This window comes from Echinops telfairi, unplaced genomic scaffold, assembly GCF_000313985.2.
Source record: "Echinops telfairi isolate 266 unplaced genomic scaffold, ASM31398v2 ScPeMD7_21;HRSCAF=78, whole genome shotgun sequence".
Taxonomy (NCBI): domain Eukaryota; kingdom Metazoa; phylum Chordata; class Mammalia; order Afrosoricida; family Tenrecidae; genus Echinops; species Echinops telfairi.
The window spans coordinates 11935330-11957281 of record NW_022103918.1 but is presented as its reverse complement, the minus strand read 5'-3'; the positions used below and the strand labels follow the sequence as shown (position 1 = coordinate 11957281).

General features: G+C 41.6%; 1 protein-coding gene across 1 annotated transcript in view; it reads left to right on the top strand.

Annotated features, from left to right (window-relative positions):
- The window catches only part of DNAI7 (dynein axonemal intermediate chain 7), an 87899-nt gene that overhangs the window by 28216 nt on the left and 37731 nt on the right, over positions 1–21952 (top strand). The window contains exons 7-9 of the mRNA XM_045288483.1: positions 4304–4450; positions 6423–6526; positions 9088–9403. Of these exons, the coding sequence (XP_045144418.1) occupies positions 4304–4450; positions 6423–6526; positions 9088–9403 (567 nt within the window). The remainder of the gene's footprint in view (positions 1–4303; positions 4451–6422; positions 6527–9087; positions 9404–21952) is intronic.

The following is a 21952-nucleotide window of genomic DNA, read 5'->3' as shown; positions in this document are numbered from 1 at the left end:
TGCACCCCTTTACACCTTTAGGCTTCCCAGGTGGCCCCCTTATGAGTAACCCCCAACCAGTTCAGATGCAGTGCTGAGCACCCCTACCTCCAACCCCTCAGTCCCCCCACCCACCCACCCAATCGGAATTCCTCGGGGACTTTGTGGCTTTGCTCCCATTCCTGGTCTATTGCACTCCCCTCTTGGTTTACCCCCATGTGTGCCAGTCAGACTGGCCATTCTCCCTGAACTATGTCTTAGGGCTGTCCTCTGTAGCACTGTCATTTAGGGAGGGGACGTCATGTCTTGAGCTGAGGACTGCCCAGCAGTCCTCTCTGAACGAACTGCTCAAGTAGGGACATTGCCCTCTAGCATTGGTAAACCAGAATGAGGTCTGCTCTCTCCTTTTCCTGGGGAGACATAAACATCGTCCTCTTGGGTGGATTAGTGCCTTGTTCCCCCATTGCCATCTGTTGGGGGCACATAAAGGCATATGAGGGGTGAGGGGAGATGTCTTTCTGCACAGGTGCTATCTGCATTCTTTTGTAGATTATTTATCTTTGATGGCGTATGCATCATTGCATTTGGTCTGGGTCTTGCCAGAGAGTCTGATCCTCAGCCCAGAAACTGTGAGTTATGTGCATTTATCTCTACGCCCTTTCTGTTGTTTGGACTGACCTCAGTGGGCACATGCTGTACTTGTCCTTTTTGCTTGGCTAACTTCACTCAGCATAGTATCCTCCAACCCTTTCCACGAGACAAGGTGCTTCACCTTTTCAGCACTATTTTTTAGGGATATGTACTATCATGTGAATATACCAGAATTTTTAATCCATTAGTCTCCTGGGGGACATTTAGGCTGTTTCCAATTCTTTGCAATTGTGAACTGTGCTGCAATGAATATTGGAGCGCAGATGTCTGGTCGTGTTCTGTTTTCTTATTTCTTCTGGGTATATGTACAGGAGTGGAATTGCTGGGTTGTAAGGTAACCCATTTTTAAAAAAAAAATCAAGCAGTATATACTTATGTAGATCATTTTTGTATTGCAGTGGCAGGGGCAGAGGGAGGAGATGGGAAAATACAACACTCATTGATTTTTTTTTTTTCCTCAACTGAAATGGTTGACTATTCAGTAATTCAGGAAAAATGTTTCTAAGGTTTACTGTGGGCCAGGTACCGTACCCTTTTAGACACTTGAATACAAAGATGAATCAGAAGATGTTTGGTACAACTGATGTGTGAATTGTTATAAGAGCTGTAAGAGTCGCCAATAAAATGATTTATTAATAATTAGAAAAAAATGAATCAGAAGATCCTCATTTCGGCAAGTGAGTTAGACCAGCCTGAGAAGTTTCCATTTTATGATGTTAGAATGCTTTAAAATTCTGGCTATAATAATAATAATAACAACAATAATAACATTTAAATGCACTGCCTAGCTCAATTAAATGTAAGGGAAAATCCCAAAGGGCATAAAATAGTTTAGAAGAGTCAGCAAATCCTGAAGCAGTGACTTCCCAGAGAGTGTCTGCTACCTCTCAACAGTGAAGCCCACTACCACTGAGTCAATTCTGACCTGTCAAGCTCACTCACTCACTGCCGCTGAATTGATGCTGACTCACAGTAGCCTTATAGGGCAGGGTAGACTGGGCCCTGTGGGTTTCCAAGACTTTAACACTTTATGGAGTAGAAAGCCTCGTCTTTCTTCCTCAGAATGACTGGTGGTTTTGAACTTCTGACCTTGAGGTTAGCAGCCCAACCCATAAACACTACACCACCAGGGCTCCTCTAGGAGAGGACAGAGGCAGGAAGGGGAGGGGTGGGGAGGATGGAATGAAAACAATCCAGGAGCCATCAGAAACACCAAACCCAGGATCACAATTAAAAATACTATAAATGTTAGAACGAGTGAGTTCAGAATGTAAATGTATTGATGTGTTTAAAGAAGCGGATTCTGAAAGAACTGAAGAAGAAACAGTAATGACAGAAACGAAAGTTTTACTAACCGAAACTAGTGACTAAGCTAAATAGTAAGTGCAACTGAAGAGGTAAAAGGTGCCTCAGTTGAGTTGGAAGAATGTTCCAGAATGCAGCATAGAAATATAAAAATATGACAAATATGAAAGAGCAGTTAATAAACATGTCTAATGAAAAAGAAAAGCTACAATTACATTGAAAAGGAATACCAGAAGGAGATATCGAATGGAGGAGAAGCAATATTCAAATAGATACTAGTTAATAATTTTCCAGAATTTATAAGCTATTAATCCTCATATTCAGGAGCCCAGAGAATCCCCAGTATAAGTAGGAAGCAATCCACACCTATGCACACTGACATAATAATGGAACTAATTGGATGATGCTCCTCTTGTTTCTGTTATTAACCTCGGGTGCTTTTGCTGCTTGTCACCATTGCTGTGATTAGCATCTCCGTGTTGCTATAAAATAGTGTGACTCCAGATTCCAAATTTGAAAATCTAAACTTAGAGGTACATATAATGGAGATGAAATTTTAACTTCGTAATTCTTTAAGGAGATGACTGCAGTTGATATTTATTGAGTGCTTACTAAGTACTAGGCACTCTGTTTAATTCAGAACAATATATCGACTGATTTAAGATGAATAAGAATATTAGATTTGTTTTACACATGAAGAGACATGGATCGAATAACTTCCCTGAAGTGTCTTCTGAATCCCTACTGAGAAAAGGTGAGTCTTATTCTAACTTCAAAAACCCAAAGAGTCTCCCATACATGTGAGCAATTAGGGACACCTACAAGTTCATTATACAAGTGCTCTTTGTTGTGGATCTTTTTACCAGGGAGGCTTCCCCTGATCCAGTGAATTACTTAGTGTGGCTCTTCTAGCCACAGTTGTCGTAATTCCCCCAAAACAACTTGGAAAGGGGTGTGGTGGTGGTGGCAGTGTGGATTGGGTGTATTTCCTCCTTACTTGCGGAGTTGAGGGAAGATGCTGACAGGATTATATAATTTAGTTGTGTGGTGGTGGTGGCAGTGTGGATTGGGTGTATTTCCTCCTTACTTGCGGAGTTGAGGGAAGATGCTGACAGGATTTTATGATTTAGTTGTAGTTGTCCACGGGTTGTGAACTCTAACGTGGGAATTGGTCCACTTTGCCCTCCTGCTGGGTACAACATGAGCCGTCTCAGAAGCAGAGGAGGGTGCCTCACTACCATTAAGAAGAGCCAGAAGTGAAGTGTGCCCTTTAAACACCGAGATTCCTGCACATTGAGCCAGCTACATCCACGAGGCAGAAAGCTGTGACGCCAAAGGAATGGCAGAGCAGCAACAGAACCAGGAACCAGAACACAAGACAGAGTGATGGGCCTCCCAGCCCAGAGTGGGTAGAGCTGAGTTCCGCCTTTGGGCAGGAGCCATGCTTGCAGGGTCAGGCGTAGAGCTGAATGCTTCTAGGCACTTCGCTGGGAAAACCTAGGTTTGCAGAACCACAGAACTAGAGTTGAGTGCCTTTGGGCCGAGGCTTATGAGCATGGTGTGCCCTTCGGGCATTGTAGCCAGTTGTAGAAGAGCTTTGTAACATTGCCTGAGCATGGCAGAGGCAGGCCAAAAGGTTGAGAGTCAGAGAGAGGCTTGCCTTGCGGCATAGCAGGGATTAAGCTGTCCTCACCAAAGAACTGTACCCTGAACATTTCTAAGCCTGAATTATAATTTAATAACTTCTCTAATAAACTCCATAATCTTAAGTGTGGTCTCTAAGACTTTTGTGGCCATGGATATTAATTCATGAACCCAGCAGAGAAGTAGAGTGCTTAATTTATACTTTTTAGATGTATTGCCTGTGTCCATGTTGAAATTTCCACTTTGCCACTTACTAGCTGTTGCTTGATCATGCTGTGCCTCTGTCTCCTCATTTGTAAAATGAGCACAGTAAACAGCATCTACCTCATAGGGTTGTAATCAGAGTTAAATTGAATAAAACATATAAAGCGTTTAGTAAGAGCTCAGTAAATGTTAGAAATTATTTTGTTCCTTTTTTCCTTTTCTTATTCCCCGCCTCCATGCTGTTAGAGCTACAATTCCACAGCCTTAGGTTACAAGAAATGGTAACATTTCTATCAACTCAGTAATGATAACATAATGTCTTTACAACTCTGTTACATGTCATTGAAAATTTCATGTAAGAGTGTTGGGAGGAAATATTTCTTTTTCTGTGATCTAAATTACAGAATTAATACAGGAAAGAATTTTTTATGTTTTACTGGCATAAGATTGCTTCCAGTTGGCAGAACGTTCCCTTTCCCCCTTTTCTTTGATTCTTTGCAAATATTTTTCTACTTTTTAGTTAATTGAGAAACTGACATTAATTTTGCTGGAAACCCCATCATATGATTTGCAAGATAAAAATGTGAAACAGTATGAAGGGTCAATTGAAGAATTAAAGGAGCTCCTCCACGCTAAGTTTAATGTCGCCACAGGACTGCTTCTCAGAGTAAGTGTCACCGTTCAGTCGCACATTATTTTATCTTTGTAAGAGTTGAAATTTAATGGACATAATAAAATAATCCAGTATCACTTTTCATTCTTTTTTTGAGAGATTAAAGTTGTGGAAAAGTTAGTCGGATAATATAAAGCAAATGCATTTAGGCAGCTTTAACAGCTGCCAATATTTTACTTTTTTACTAAGTCTAGTTTTTCCTTATACCTACCAAGGTCCACTTTGAAAATAAATTCCCAAACTTGCATAAATTCACACTAGATAGATCAGTTGGACAAGATTATGATGAGTGTAGTCTCTCTATTTTTCTCAACTTTTTTCAAGCTGGAAAAGAAACAAAGAAAAGTTGAAAGAACAGTACCATGAGCTCCCATATCCTCTCTAAATTCAGCAATTTTAAAAGGTTTTGTAATAGTTGCTTGATTTCTCTACCTTCCCCCAGTCAACCCTGGCAGCACGGTGGGTTAGCATGGCATGTTCACTGCGCTGTCAGTGGTCCAGGGGAAGGAGAGAAGACTGTCTGCTTCTGAAAAGTTGAACAGTCTTGGAAAGCCTATGGAGCATTTCCTATAGGGTCTCTATAGTTAGAATCAGCCCTATAACAGTGGGTATTATTTGAAAATTGAGCATTTCCTATAGGGTCTCTATGAGTTAGAATCAGCCCTATAACAGTGGGTATTATTCGAAAATTGTAGCTATTATGATACTTTTCTTTCAAATATGCCAACACTCATGATAATCTGCAAATAACCACAAAACTATTATTAGATCTAAAAAAGGTGGTAACTCTGTCATGTTCCTTAACATCACCTCCATTTTTAAATTGTCCCTACTTCTTTATGAAGATCTTTTTAAGCTGTTTGAATTTTGTTTCAGGTGGATTTTTGTATCAGAACCCAGTCTAAGTTTGTACTTTTGGCCGTTGGGAGGTGGACCAAAGTCTTGGTGAGGGGAGGGAAACAGGACAGCAAAGGCGGCTCACACGCCACTGAGCTTATTGGTGCAGTGATGTCGATACCACTTCTGGCAACTATTTTATGTAAATTGAAAAGGCAAGGGAATGTGTTAGGATTACTATCAAGATTTTCACGACAAGAGAAAATATAAAAGATTAGGAAAAAACTCATGGCATGTTAAATTTGAAATGGAAATATCAATCTGAAGCAGGTTTCTTTTTATTTCCTAAAAAAGAAGCAGGACTAATTGTCGTAAAAGGTTGATTTCAGGCCTGGGGCATGTGAGGTAAAAGAACCTCCTTAAACTGTATATTGAACATCAGATATCAAGTATGAGACTAGTAAAACACATGCCTTTTCCAAACTCCTTCAGCTAGATATGTTGCCTTCTGCACTTGATATATTCAGAAATAGGCTAACTTTTACAGTCGTGAAGCCCACATTTTGATAAAGTATAGATAAAGAGGCTTGTGTACATTTAAAATGAAGTGTGATGATTGTAATGTTAAGTTTGGGAAAAGATAATGGTATCGTCCACAAACGTTGACTGGTAATATAGGAGCAACTTAAATCCTTAAACATTTTTAGGAGAAGCAAAGTAGAAAAAGGAAAGGCTGTTCAATTACATAAATGTATTTATATCCCTTAGGGACATTAAAAAAATTCTTGGTCATTTTGATTCAGGTGTGTTGTGGTGTGACCCCCTGCTGAGGATTTGCACTTTCACCTCCTATGTACTGAATCAGAATCTGCGTTTTGACAAGAGGAGCCGTTCTCACGCCTGTGTGGCCCCTGCTGAGAAGTTGCTAGGGTTGGAAATTAAAATCCTTAGTAGGGGGTCGGCCAGAAGGCAGTCTGACTGATTGTAATACAATCTTTTTTTTTTTTTTTAATCTTCACCCAGGTTACCCTAGGAAATAAAGGGAATCCAAGATATACATGATGAAGTAACATAAATGGCATGATTTATTAGACCTCTAACCCCCTTTAATGGTTTCTTTATCTTATAGCAAGCTAGTACTTTGGCAGATCTGGACAGTGGAAATATGGAAAAAATTATTCAAGATGAAAATGTTACTCTTTATGTGTGGGCAAACCTCAAGAAGAACCCAAGGTATTCCCATGGTGCTGTTTTCCCTGGACACAAAAGACATTAGGGCCATCGTGACTGCCAGGCAAGAAGGCTAGCTGCATAACAACACATTAGGAAGTGGGCTGATTGGGGTCTGAATTCAAGACTTGCCATTTACCTTGGGCACCTTATTTAACTGTGTTGAACTTCAGGTTTAGTCTCAGTAAAATGATGCTCATATAACTTGATAGGATTAAAGATTAAACAATGTATGTAAACATCATAGCATGGCCCCTAGTACTAGTCTACATTCAATCAATATCAGATCTCTCCCCATCGTCCTGCTCCTCCACCCCTAGAACATAAAATCAATACCCAAGGAGAAGATGTAGGTTCTTTGACGTGGCAATCTGGAACTTAAAAGACACACATGCAGACACACACACACACAATCTTTGTTAACTGTTACATAGAATGCATGTTCATTTTTACAATTTTTAAGATATTAAAGTGAGGTTTCCCCAGTGGTTTTCAACAAACCAACCTGTCTCTAGGGAATAATGGTGAGAATGACAAATTCATCGTCACTTGGTTACTGCTTAATCTCAAACAGTTCAAATTGACTCAGGGCAAATCATTGTTTTAATGGTTTTATTGGGGGCTCTCACAGCTCTTATCACAATCCATCCATACATCAATTGTGTCAAGCACATTTGTACATATGTTGCCATAATTTTCATAACATTTTCTTTCTCCTTGAGCCTTTGGTATCAGCTCATCCCCTCCCTCATGCATCATTGTTAATTTATCAAAAGTTTTTTTCATGTCTTAGACTGACCGCTGTCTCCCTTCACCCACTTTTCTGTTGTCCGTCCCCCTGGGAGGGGGTTATATGTAGATCATTGTGATGGGTTCCTCCTTTCTCCCTTCCCCTCACCTTCCCCTCCTGGTATTGCTACTCTCATTATTGGTCCTGAGGGGTTTCTCTGTCCTGGATTCCCTGTGTTGCAAGCTCTTATCTGTACCAGTGTACATGCTCTGATCTAGCCAGATTTGTCAGATAGAATTGGGGTCATGATAGTGGGGTGGGGCTGGGGGGGAGGAAGCATTAAAGAACTAAAGGAAAGTTGTGTGTTTCATTGGTGCTATACTGCACCCTGACTGGCTTGTCTCTTCCTTGTGACCTTTCTGTAAGGAGATGTCCAATTGTCTACAGATGGGCTTTGAGACTCCACTTCCCCCTCCCCTTCATTCACATCAATATGATTTTGGGGGGGAGTTTTTAATGCCTGATAACTGATCCCATTGACACCTCATGATCACACAGGAGGTCAAAGAGTTTTAAGGAAAAATTACCAAATGAAAATTAAGAGGCTACCATTCTAATCCCAGCTCTGAAAGGACTAGTTAGATGACATAGGAAATTCCTACTTTTCTTTCCATATTTGACAAAGGGAAGGAATGAAAAATTCCTAAGTTCTAATTTGCTACTCTGTGGCTTTAATTATAATAAAAGACACAATGCATTGTTCCTTTTCATTGTAAAATTATAACTTACCAAAGAATAAAGCAGATAAATCTGTATTCTTTTAAAAGAATAAAAATTATACGAACAAGCCTGTGTTAACCACTCAGGTTTAAGAAAAGAAGTACCGTAGGTAATGTCTTTTACTAAAATAAGGAATCATGGAGGCAGAATAAGTTTTAGTTTAGTTGTGCTTGTACAGATGGTAAATTGAGGGTTAAACTTGTTGACTTTGCTTTATCTATGAGATATCACAGGATAACTGTTTGAAGGCATTAGAAGAAAACTGGGCATATACTTTGGGAGTCATCAACAAATGGTTCTTAATTTGGGGGGAATCATAGACTCCTTCAGGCACCAAATAATTTCCATATGCTGACAGAGATGTAAGGCCATTTTTTTGAGTTAAGTTCATCCAGAGATATCTTTTCCCACCACCTCACACCAGGAGCCATAGAATGCATCTTAAAAACTTTGTGTGAGTTTTTAACTTCACACAAGGAATCCTAGGACTCACATTAAAACTTCTGATTTAAATAGTAATTGAAGTAATTACACACTGGGTCACTAACAGCAAGGACAGCGGTTCAAAACCACCAGCCGCTCCTCAAGAGAAAGAGGAGGCTTTCTACTCCTGTAAAGAGTTATAGTCTGGGAAACTCACAGGGGCAGTTCTACCCTGTCCTATAGGGTCACTATGAGTCAGCACCCCTTCAATGGCAGTGAGTTTGCTTTAGAGAACATCCCAGGGATATTGTGTGTAAGGTGAAGAAAAGAACTTTGGACTGAGTGATATTAACACTGAGGGGATGAGTAGGATGATGTTTTACAAACTGGGATAGAGTTGCCACAGGTGGAGGAAAAAGTATGGAGCCCTGGAGCCCAGCAGAGTATTTTGAGAAAGAAGCCATTGGCAACCAGGTGCAACAAATGCGACACAGAGAGCAAGTAGGGTGTGACTCAAAACTAGAATGAAATTAAAGTAGAGAGACATAGTGATTAGGTATATCCTTGTGCTTGCAGCAGATCTAGAGTTTCCCAGGGCCTCGTCTTATGTGTTAAAATTAATTACTAACAGGTACAAAAGTATCAAATTCTCTGGAACCCAGGTTGGATTTGAAATCCCCAGGATGCTAGCAACCTGTGACATTGCGCTAAGACTCCTACATACCCACTACGATCACGTCACTCCACTGTGCTCTACTCTAAGACCGTTAAAAGCAGAACGACTTGCTTCTGCAGTAACTGACATTACCACAGATCAAGATCAAAGTAGGATAGAAGAAACAGCCAGCCAAGAGGAGCAAGAGGAGTCGAAACAACCAGAAGGAGGGTCTCTGGCAGTTATTGAAGAAGGAAAGCTTGAGGAAGACGGTGATGCTGTCAGACTAAAGGTAGGACACATTTAAACATACCAAACATATATATATATATATATATTTTTTTTTTTTTTTTGCCTGTGTGTAGTAAGTGTTAGTAGATTCCCTGCAGCAACCTCCAAATTTTTCCTAAACCACTATAAATTTTCTGAATGTCATTTTCTTGGCAATGGCTCAATTTTGAATGTGCATTTTTGTTTTTCTTGTCTTCCATTAATAGTCACCATTCAGAGTTGAGCTAGGTGTTTCAGCACCTTAAAGTTCAGTACAGGTATTATTCATTTGCTTATTTATTGTGAAAATCTTTGAAGCATTAATTTTCATGTATTTATTTTATTTACGAGAACAAGGAACTTGCCATTAAACGGAATCTGCAGAATAAATTTCACAAAATGCAGGCTTATCTTACCTTACTGTGTCATGTCCTCAGCTCTTGATTTTGTAAAACATACTTTTATATTCAAATTAACCTCCTTGAAATACAGTACTTTAAAAACTTGACACCATTAGCTATAATCACATGATTTGAACTATTTAACAGCCATACGTCCTTCAGCTGGTCTCTATTTTCTATCTCCAGAATTTTCAGTGTGCTTGTTATGTTTGAATACATGATACCTTGAGATTGACTTCCTTAAAAATAGGTAGTTCCCGCCCCCCCCCCCCCCAAGATCCATTGTCCTTTTAGGAAATAACCCAAGGATTCAAGAGTTTTTTACAGGTGCTCTAAGGATTGGCTTATCTTCTTTAAATAAGAGTGAAAGGTGGGAATTGGATTGAATGCATATTTGAATTTAGAAAAGGATGACTGTATTTTCTAGAAGGAGCACTGGTGGTTGGAAAGTTTGGCTGGTAAACAGAAAAGGTCTCTGGTACCAACCCAACAGCAGCTGCGCAGGCAGAAGCTGGCGTCCCCTGGTTCTGTAGAGATGGTCTCCTTGTAAACTCACCTGCGCAGGCTTTCACCCTGCCCTGTAGGATTGCTTTGAAGAGTCGAAACGGACTGGACTGCAGGAGGTTTGGCTTGACTTTAGATTAGATACTCTAGACACTGATTTGAGTGAAAATCTCCATTGTACGTATCCCACGAGCATCCACCACTGTAGCAGTATGGAATGACTACAGCACACTAGCAGGTGCAGTACAGTGGGACCTGGACCGTGACGCTAACCCCTTCTAGAAGAAGCCTCGGGATGCGATGCAGTCGAGTTCTGAATCAATTTTTCCCATAAGAAATAACTGAAAATGGATTAATCCGTTCTCGACCACCAGTTTTTACCCGAACCTTGCCTTTTTATACAGAACATTACACAAATTTCGAAGTAAATACATTCAGAGTTAAATAATAGTATTTAAATAAGAAACACAACAACTACAGTTTATATATATATATAATGTAGTCTGCTGTTGGTCTTTCCTTAACTGTTTTTTAAAAAGGTTTGCTAAATTATGATCAACAATATTGATAATATAGTTAACCAGTTCCTTATCATGATTCTTTTCAAAAAACTCTTTCTTAGGACCCATGTTTTTTTAAAATCTAAAAACGGTAGAAAGAGCCATAAAAACTAAGAATAGCAAAACACTTGCCACACAGCTGCAAAAGGCTTAAACAACACGTACTAACAACGCCAACTATCGCTGCGTGACCGAAACTTGAACTGCTTTTGTTTACAAAAATCACGTGCGTCAGGTCGGATTCCGATGTTTTGCTCAAGCTCCGATGCCAATTTTTCTCAACATTTCCCGTCGAAATCGGATTATGTCGAGTACTGATGCGGTCGAGCACTGGGTTTCTACTATATTTAGATTGTGATGACAGTCATGGACTGGAAGAGAGACCAGCAGGAAAGTGAATGATTGGTTCCTGGGAAAATTGTCATTATTGTTGAAAAGTTCTCTGAGCAACAAAGAGTTTTCAAATGACAAATTATGTATTTTATGGCATATTGAGACTGTCTTCAAAAAATAGTTCAGAAAACCCAAGTCAACCAGCAATTTGTTATAAAGCAGAAATCCATAAAATATTCATTTGTGCAATCAAGAGCGCTTTGAACGTAACTTCCTCTTACGTCTCAGGTAGCGGAGTAGCATGACTAGCTGGCATTGCCCTTGTCTTGCCTTTCCTGGACATCGGCAGGGAGTGCACTCCGCACTCCCCAGAAGATAGATTTGACCAGGTGACGTGCTTTAATCAATAGTGAATGGGGCAAACTGGCCTCAGCTGGGCGGGGGCGGGAAAAATGAGTACACAGACCTTGCACTTATTTAAATGTGCCATAAAACTACTTAAAATCTGGCAGTTTTCCTGGAAAAACTTGTTGGAAATTTTTTGGATATGCACAAAACAACACATCAAATTACACTAAATTGTTGAAAGTATGAGAGTATCTGTACATGTTTCATATTGCTCTGCTGAAAAATTAGATAGTTGTGTAAGTTCTTGGAGAATAATTATTCCAGGTACTCATTGAAATTTTACACAAGAATTGTGCAATGAGAAAGCTGTGACATAACAATGATAAAGCATATAACTTGAAATAGTCCTTGAATGCGTGTGACTAAAACAATTCTTTCTTCTATATTCATGTATGTCTTCGTAAAACGACCCATGTAGTACTGGTTTATTAAAGTTCTGTGCATTTTTTACATCGTTTGATGGTAAAAGCATAAATTGATGGATTCATTACAGTGCTGAGCAGTACAGTTACATACTTCCCCCAAGGCCGCCGTCTATTATAGTAGAAAACCATATCACTCACTTGCAACCAGGGAGCTCCAAACGACCAGCCTAACCTTTCCTCCCTTTGAATAGCTGTTAGCAGCATGTTCCCTACATCCAGGTTCCGTCATTATGCAGTTAGGTCGGACAGTTTCAGCTTATAGCTGTGACCAAAGGCTTGCAGAATATGAATGGTGAAATGCCACAGATATCCCTGGGAATAAAGAATTCCACTGGCGAGCATGTTATGCTGAAACGATCTTCACAGAAACCGTTCCGAATAATCAGCAAGCCATTAGATAGGGATCAGGGGGAAAGTGGGTTACTTCATGAAAGCCTGGTAACCATCTCTACAGCCTGAGAAGCTAGATCCCCAGAGGTACATGGGGGAATCTGACTGGACGAACTATGTGTTATCAGGGGATTTAAACGAGAAAAAATGGCGGCCTAGATCAGGGGTCTGCAAACGTTTGAGACAGAAGAGCCAATTCTGTCCCTCACAACAATTTTAAAATTATTTGAAAGCCAGAAATAGCGTTTTACAAACAATTGAGATACCATTATCTGAGTACTATCCTGAAATTATTTAAAATTTTTCTTGAGAGCCACATGCATGTATCGAAAGAGCGGCATGTGGCTCGAGAGAGGCAGTTTGCTAACCCCCGGCCTAGGTGGTGCGACTCACATAAATTCACTTAGTATTACCATTGCCCGGAGAAAATCTTTCCCATACCCCCAAGCAGATGATGGATGTACCTGGGTAAGCCAAAAAGTGCGGCTACGAGGGGGCCCTTCCTACATCCCAGGTTTATTGTGAACAAAGCAGGTTTAAACACGGCTCTGCCATCAGTGGGTGGCTGCAGACAGGTCCTCTCAGTAAAACACATGGCACAGTCTTGTTATGGTGCCTTCTAACAGGAGGGGAAAATGATTTTGAGGTCAGGGCTGATATCCAACTTTTAACAAAACTCAAGTGGACACCTTCCCAAATCATTGAAGGCTTGCAATACTTTTACAGGAATGATGGCTGCACTGCGTAAAGCAAACATTGTTACATAAATCGAGGGTTTTAAGGAAGGTCAGGAAGGTCTCAAAATGAGCCGAGAGAGAGAAAACTGTCAGTCGCCATGAAATTGTGACTGACGTCTTACAGGTGGGAAAAGACCGCAGAGTTGTTATTGACACCATCGTTACTGAAGCTGGGGTCTCCTGTGGTTCAGCATTTACAATTTTAAGCAAACATCGCGATCTCGGCACACTTTCGACTCCATGGGTGCCGCAAGTGTTGTGCAGAGATGAGCTGTCTCAGTGAGCTGAGCTTCCCATCAGTCCTTTAGGCAAGCCCGAGGGCAAGGCAGACCGTTTCACAGGACTAAAAACGTAACCAGGACGAGTCTTGAATTTGCCTCTACCATCCGTAGAGCAAGGTCCCTTCTGAGCAGTGCCTTCACAGGGGTTCTTCTTGGCCTGCGCTCATTCTAGGCCAAGATGTCAGCTCCAAAGGTTATTACAACTCTTTAGAATTCCAAAGAGGGTAATTTTGATAGATTTTCTTCAAGGATACAGGATGATCACATGGGCTGATTAAAAAGATACTTTAAGGAAACGGAAAACTACATTGTACCTGCACCAGAACAATGTACCTGTTCATTCTTGTAGGGGAGCAGAGGCTATCTTATGAGAATTTGGGGAAACCTTACCCCACCCAGCCTACACCCTTGATCTTGCTCCATCAGACTTTACTTTAATTCCCAAACTCAAAGAACATTTAAAAGGCACACAATTTGAGTACCTTGAGAATGTCAGAACTGCCATTTTGACCTGGTGTAAATTAAAGAGTGCAGAATTCTTTGGAGGAAGGGCTAGAGAAGTCTCCAGAACTAGAGAGACAATATGTCAAGAAATAACAGCTTCACATTTTAGTATTTGCATTTAGTAAAGGTTCTATAGTTTTGTAATTCATAAATAATTTCTTTTAGAAAAAAATGAATACGAGACTAATCCTGCTCCTAGTGCAATTGTAGAAACTATGTGCTGGACCTGTGTGACCTCCCCTGCCTTCTGGGGTTAATTGCTACAAGTCAGAGGTCAACATGCCTCCCCTGTCCCTCCTTTGTTATACTGTTCCCTCACAGCACTCTGTCCTATGGTTAGGTTTGATAATTCACAGAACTCACAGTCGACACTCACAATCATGGGGTTTACTAATGACATTAAGAACTTTTCAGGTAAGAAATGGTTAGCCAGGACAGTTTCTTCTCTGTCATCCCTGCAGGCAGGCCTCTGTTTGAACCCCAGCCTCTTGGGCTACTAGGGCAATGTTACGAAGCTATTTTAGGACTGCTGATATATCCCTAAAGGGCATGCCACTCTGCCACTTGTAAGCCTTCAACCAAAAGTACTCAGCCCCAGCTCTGTGGTCAGCACGCCCAGTGCTCCCAATTAAGTGCCCAGAGGCACACCATTCCGCAACCCAGCCTTCTGCCCCAGAGCTCTGAGCTTTGCTTGCTCTGTGAGCTGGGAGGTTCACTGCTCTGACTCCTGGCTCTGCTGTTGCTGCTGCTCTGCCACTCCTCTGGTGTCAAAGCTGCCTCCTGTAGGTGATTACATATGCATACTTCATCATTCTTCCCAAACCCCTCACATTCTGAAAAAATCTAATATGAATCATGCTGAATTATGTACGCTTTTCACAGAAACAGAAGAATCCCATATGAATAGTGAATGCAGCAAGGCGGGAGGGGAAAGCCACTCCCTGTGCTGGAAGAGGATTGGAGGGTAGGGGAAAGGCTCAACTCAAAATGACTTGCCAAACTAGTCCTATGCTTCAAGGTGGACCTATGCTTGGGGCCTGGCAGCACAGTGGGTGCCTCGTTGGGCTGATAACTACAGGCCACCAGTTCGGAATCACCAGCCATTTTTCAGGAGAAAGATAGGCTTAAGATAGGCTTTCTAATCCTGTAGAGAGTTGCGGGCTGGGAAACCCACAAGGGCTATTTACGCTCTCCTTACAGGGTCACGGTGAGTCAGAATTGACCTGCTGGCAGTGAGAGAGGTACATGCCTCAAATTCTGAATAGTCCAAGTGAGAGAAGACTTCTGGGAGATTTTTAAAGAATATCAACAGTTTAAGAAAAGAGGAACAAATAGTTTGCAGTAATTTATGGAGAAAAGATATGGTGCCTAGACCTAAGAGGTCTCTATATAAATCTTTATATAAACAAAGTGCCAGAATTCAAATGGACATGTAATAACCAAGGCAATAATAAAATTTTCTTGAGATGAAGAAAAAAATGTGTCTTCAGGTTTAAAAGCCAAAATTCAACTAATATAGCTTGATGTGTTCCTTAATTTAAATGAATAAAGGGCAAATCCTGTTCTGTCCAAACAGTTTGGTGGGCTGAGGGAGCAGAGGATTATATCATACTCAATGTGGTTATGTGTTGGGCTGCTAACTGCAAGGTATGCGGTTTGAAACCACCAGCTGCTCCGAAGGAGAGAGACAAATCTTTCTACTCCCGTAAAAAGTTACTGTCTTGGAAACCCACGGGGCAGTTCTACTCTGCCTATAGGATTGCTCTGTGTTGGGATTGACTCCCTGGGAGGGCGATTGTTTGGGTTAATAGTAGAAGACAAAGGAGCAATGTTCATTGCGTTCCAAGGACAAAGGACGTTATCTTAAAATGTTATGTCCGGCCAAATTTATTATAAGTAATCAAAGCAAACCAAAAATTCCAAACCCACTGCCAGCCAGTCAATTCCAGCTCATAGTGACCCTAGGGGACAAGAGAACTGCCCGGGTGGGGTTCTAAGATGGACAGCTCTCCAGAAGTGGAGAGCCTCATCTTTCTGTGGAGCGGCTGTTGACCTTATGTTAGCAGCCCAAAGAGTGATCCGCTACACCACTTTCCATCAAATCAAGACGCCATGGTTTAGTGGGATTTAAAGCTGACAAGGCGAGGGGCAAAGCAGACATTTTCCGGTACTATTGTAAGAATGTAAAATTGGGGTCGATTTTTTTTCTTTTTTAATCATTTTATTGGAGGTCAATTTTCTGAAGGGCAATTTGACACTATGAAAATATGTCTATATTTTGTATTCCTAATCATTTGTGTTTGTAATCATTAAGAAATAAGAAAAGTAAAAGTGAATGCGCCAAGATGTTCATTAAAATACATAGTTATAAGATGCCCAGATGTAATTAACTATAAAACACCCAAAAGATACAATATTCCTCTGGTTCCTTGAGGCTTCCTCCACACCCCCTCCACTTTCATGACCCCAGTCCTGCCTTTCACTGCGGGCTAGACTGGCACATATACACAGGTACAGATAAGAGATAAGAGCTCTTGACATCCAGAATCCAGGAACAGGAATGGGAGTAGCGATACCAGCAGGGTAGGGAGAAAGTGAGGAGTGGAGGGGAGGAGGGGGAACGGATCGCAATGAGGGACACATAACCACCCCCACACCTACCCCACCTCCCAGGGGGACGAACAACAGAAACTATGGGGGATGGAAGACAGCAGTTGGTGTAAGATATGAAGATAATAATAATTTATAATTTACAAGATGTTATGAGGATGGGAGGGTGAGGGAGGGGCAGAAGAGGAGCTGATATCAAGGGCTCAAGTAGAAACTAAATCTTTAGAAAATTATGATGGCAACATATGTACAAATATGCTAGATATAATTGATGTATGAATTGTTATAAGAGCTGTAAGAGCACCCAATAAGTTGATCTTTTAATTTAAAAAGTAAAATACATTATGGGTAATTTTAAAAAATTCAATAGAATATTTGTAGATGTTCAAAATGATGGAGAGATTACATATGTTATATGGAAAGATGCTTAAGACTGATAAGATCTTTTTAAGTAAAAAAACTGTTTGTAAAATTCCATTCTTGTGAATTCATGGAAACCTTTCTAGAAGCTTATCCCCCAATACTAAGAGCCGAGAAGAACTGATGCAGTTGCGTTGTGGTGCTGACGTCGCCGCCGCGTACTGAGGACGTGCAGCCAGGGCGCGTCTTAGAAGAGAGGGTGGCGAGACTCAGTTTCACACACTTAATTTCATACACATGTTATCAGGAGGGGCCAGTCCTGGAAAAGGACATCATGTTTGATACATTAGAGGGTCAGCCAAAAAAGAGGGAGCTTTTCAATGAGATGCATTGTTCTCGTGGCTGCATCCATAGAGGGGCTCAAACTTAATGGCGCCTGAGAATGGGCAGAACACAGGGTCACTATGAGCTGGAGCCGACTTGGCTGTATTTGGTGGCTGCACGTGGTGATGGTTGGAGGCAGGAGGAAGGGAGAATGGTGAGGCGGTGATTTTTACTCCCTATTTTACACACTTCTAACTTGTTTGAATTTTCAGTAAATGAATACTGAGCACCTATTGCTGTCGTACTAGGAAATGAAAGAGTAAAGATGCTTTTCTTGTTTGAAAAAATGTTTTAAATGCGAAGGCTCATGATAAGCTTGTCACTCTCACTCATTGCCAGCGAGTCAGTTCTGAGTCCTGGCGACCCCACCCCCACCCCCCTCCCCCGCCCCTGAGCCACTGCATTTGCTCCTTCTTCTTACGGAACTGTCTGCCTGCCCTTGCCCTCGCCCTCATCTGCCTGACCTAGCTTCCGCTCGTCTTTTCAGAGCGGCCTTAAATTTTACCCTCACAAAGTTCTTCCTTCTCCGCAGGTTAAATGGTCTGTCCTCCCATGATGCTCTTATGATTCAGTGTCATTATTGGAATCCTTGCCTTCATGGGCCGCTCAAGAGAAAGACAGCTTTCTGCTTCTGTGAACAGCTACGGTCTCAGATACCTACAGGGGGGGCACTGTGAGCGCTGCCTCGGTGGCAGTGAGAGTAAACACTGAGAGCCCCTTGAGGACAATACTTTTTTGAAAGCTGCCATATTTACAATAACCACATTTAAAAACAAAACAAAACAAAAACATAGTGAAGATCCATTATTGTCCAGTCGATGCTGATCCATCATAATCCCATGTGTGTTACAAAGCAGACCTGCCCCATAGTGGGTTGGTTTGGTTTTTTTTCCTCCTGTGCTGTAATGCTTGCTGAATGTGAACGCTGGTGGCACAACACTTAAGTTCCACGCTTGGATGCAAACCTGAAAGGTTGGCTGTTCAAACCTAGCCAGCAGCTCCAAGGGGGAAAAGGCCTGGCAATCTGCCCTCATAAAGATCCCAAAACAGAACAAAAAAACAAGCACACTGCCATCGAGGCAATGCTGACTCAGCAACCCTATAGGGTAGAGTGGAACTGCCAAGTCTTCACAGGAACAGAAAGCCTCATCTTTCTCCCTGGTGGTTAGCAGCCAACACATATCCAACGATGCCACCAGGGCTGGGGCAGGGCTACAGTGTCACACGGGGCACTCTGAGTAGGACTTGACTCACAGCTCTCAGCAACAGCAAGGCTTGCCACGGCACATCACCAGGCCTTTCTTTTGCAGCACAGCAGGGTGGATTCAAACTGCTAACCGTTAGGTTAGTACTTGGAGAAAACCATTAGCACCTCAAGAACCTTGTAGTCACAATGCATAGCACCTAATCCATGATAGGAACTCCTAAACCAAACCCGAGTCAACGCTGCCTCATAATGACCCGATAGGACAGGGCAGAACTGCCCCTGTGAGTTCCTGAGACTGTAACTAGGGGAGTAGAAAACCCCGATTCTCTCCCTCTGGGCAGCTGGTGGTTTTTAATTACTGACCGAATGGCTAGCAAGCCATCAAGCAACCACTGCACCTGGTAGGGACTGGGTAAATGTTCACTGAGTAAATGAATGGAGAAAATAAGTGAATTAATGCATTATTAAGGCGGGAATTACAGTAGAACCCCTGTACTTAACCGCATCGGTACTCAACATAATCAGATTTTGACGCAAAATGTCAAGAAACTTTTGCATCGGAGCTCAAACTAAACATCGGAATCCAACCCGACGCATGTGATTTTTTGTAAACAAAATCAGTTGGTGTTTCGGTCACTTGGCGTTAGTTGGCGTTGTTAGTACGGTTGTTTAAACCTTTTGCAGCTGTGTTCTAAGCGTGTTGCTATACTTTTCTTAGTTTTTGTGGCTCTTTCTACTGTTTTTAGATAAAGTACATGGGTCCTAAGAAAGAGTTTTTTGAAAATAATCATGATAAGGAACTGGTTAACCATATTATCGATATTGTTGATAATTTAGTAAACCTTTTTAGAGAACAGTTAAGGAAACGCCAACAGCTGACCATTAGACAGGTTTTTTTTCTTTTTTTTAAAAAGAGAAAGCTAGCCAGGTCCTAGTGAGAAAAGGCAAAGAAGGGAAGAACTCCCTAAACGCTGCTACCAGGTGATTTTGTGGAAGGGGACTCCCTTTCCAAGCAATGGCTCTCTCTCCACCCCTCCTCTCCACATCCGTGTCCACAGATCCAGATCCTCATCAGTCTAAAGGTATGGGCCAGACTGCAGTTGTTAAAAACTTTTTTTAATGTTGTGTTTCTTATTTAAATGATATTATTTCACTCTGACTTACTTACTTTGACATTTTTGTGCAATGTTTTGTATACAAAGGCAAGGTTAGGATTAAAACTTGGTTATTTCTTAAGGGAAAAATTGCGTCACATCTTTTGACACTCTTAGAACGGATTCGCGTCAAAGCCCAGGGTTCGACTGTCTAAGCTAGCCGTGACTTATAAGAGTTTGATCTCATGTGAACTGCCCATGTCAGGGAGTCCAGCCTTATCCCCATCTAAATAGTGTGCAGTTTGGAGACACTCTGCAGTCTTCCCGTTACTGCTGCTGGCGTGTGCTGGGGACTGTTACCGCTATTGGTAGGGAATCGGCACACCCACCAGTGACGTTCTTGGCAGGAAAACTGCTCTTCTCAGAACTCTGGGAAAACTCCAGCATGGTAGCTGGTGATCAAACCTCTTGGTGTTGAGTTGCCTCTGACTCACCGTGACGTACATGACAGAGTAGACCTGCCTCCTCACGTTGTTGAGGCTGCCATCTTTACAGAAGCAGACTGCCACATCTTTCTCCCACTGGAGCAATGGAACCACCATTTGCAAGCCCCGTGCTTCAGCCATGCCATCACCAGGGCAGGTTCCACTGGTGTAAAAACTCCAAAAGGTACGTTCCTAGCTTCCTGGCAGGAATTCGGTGAGTTTGAAGCCATAGGGCTGATGGTTAGATATACATTTATTATCAATATAAGGACTATCATAACAACCCCAAATATCATTCATCACGCTAATGTTTGTGACCAAATGTATTCTGAGTTTTAAAAACTGCCATAAAAACTCACACAACTCAACTTGTGCGTGTGCTCCTGCGTATCTGCCTGTCTCTGTGTATGAGGTGATGCGTGTGAGCGAGAGACAACCTGTCAGGTGAATAAGGCCGACTCACGTGTTGGGCTTGGATGAAGAAGTATCTCTGTTTTAGAAGTCCCTCTCTGTGATGTGGGCTACATCAGTCATCTTCAGGTTTAAGCTTCACATATTTTATTATAAATATCTCCATGCAGTATCTTTCTAATGAATCTGGAATACAGTTGTTTGCAGGGCAAGTATTACATGTACAACAATGAAGGAGTTTATGGCCCAGAATGCCTGAGTTATGTCTGATGGGTGGGATGACACAAAAACAACAGGTATTTAGTACTTTGTTAGTTTAACTATTAGAACTCTGAGATTTAGAAAATGGCACAAAATGTGTGTCATCAATGGCTAACATGCTTGGCTGCTAACTAAAAAACTGAAGGTAAGAGTCCACTTAGGTGGCTCAGGAAAGTAGAGGGCGTCTAATTCCCCAAAATGAGCCCCTGAAAACCAGCGAAGAGCCAGAGCCCTTTATTCTGAGACTCCTGGGGTTGCCCAGAGGGCAATTGGCTACTGTGCTTTTCTGTTTACACGGTCTGTTTAGACCTTTGCCGCTAGAGGGCGCTTAATACCGTATTTTAGTTAATTTTATATATATACATAGTTGGAAACAACAGATACTATCAATGTTATTGGGTTCCCCATGAGTCAGAATTGATTTGATGGCAGTGAGTTTGGTGTTTTGGATCTTCCCAAAGACTAGATCTCACAAGGTATCTTTGGGAATCTAATTTGAGTGTGGCACAGATATGGAAAACTTTGCATAAAGCAATCATCATCCTGAACATGCATGATAAAATAATCTGTAGCTCTTTGGTCTTTGTTGAGATACTCTAAAGAAATAGGACTTAACCTTAGTGTAAAATTGTTATGAACAATATATTAAATCAGCCTCTATTAATTGCTTGGTGTAAGGAGTTCAAGGTGGCACTTGTATTTAATGAGCTAACAACCTGTGGTATGAATGAGCTAGCAAGCTTGTGAAGAAGAGTACCCGTCACTGTGAATTCTGATAGGTGCAATGAAGGAGCCCAGGCCTGGGGATAAAGCGATGACGTGAACGCTTCTCTGGTGAAGGAACATTTCAGTGGAATCTTTTGATAGGCATGGAAGCGTTTGTGAAGGAAGGAAAAGAAATCATTCTCATTGGGCCAGAGGAAAAGAAAGGGCCGTGAAATAGCCTAGAGATTCAGTCACTTTTTGTCATCACCTTGAGTTAATTAACAATCTATGAGGATGCCCCATGTAAGAAACCCAGCATCAACGCTTTTAACTGTTGTTGTTGGATGCCATCAAATTGGCCCCCTGCGCATTGAAACCACATGCACAGAAAACCAAACACTGCCTGCTCCGGCACTGTCTCCAAGATCGGTTGTGGATCAGACCATTGTGATCTATAAACCTTCCTTCCATTGGCTGAGTTTTAGAAATTGCTCACCAAACCTTTCTCCCC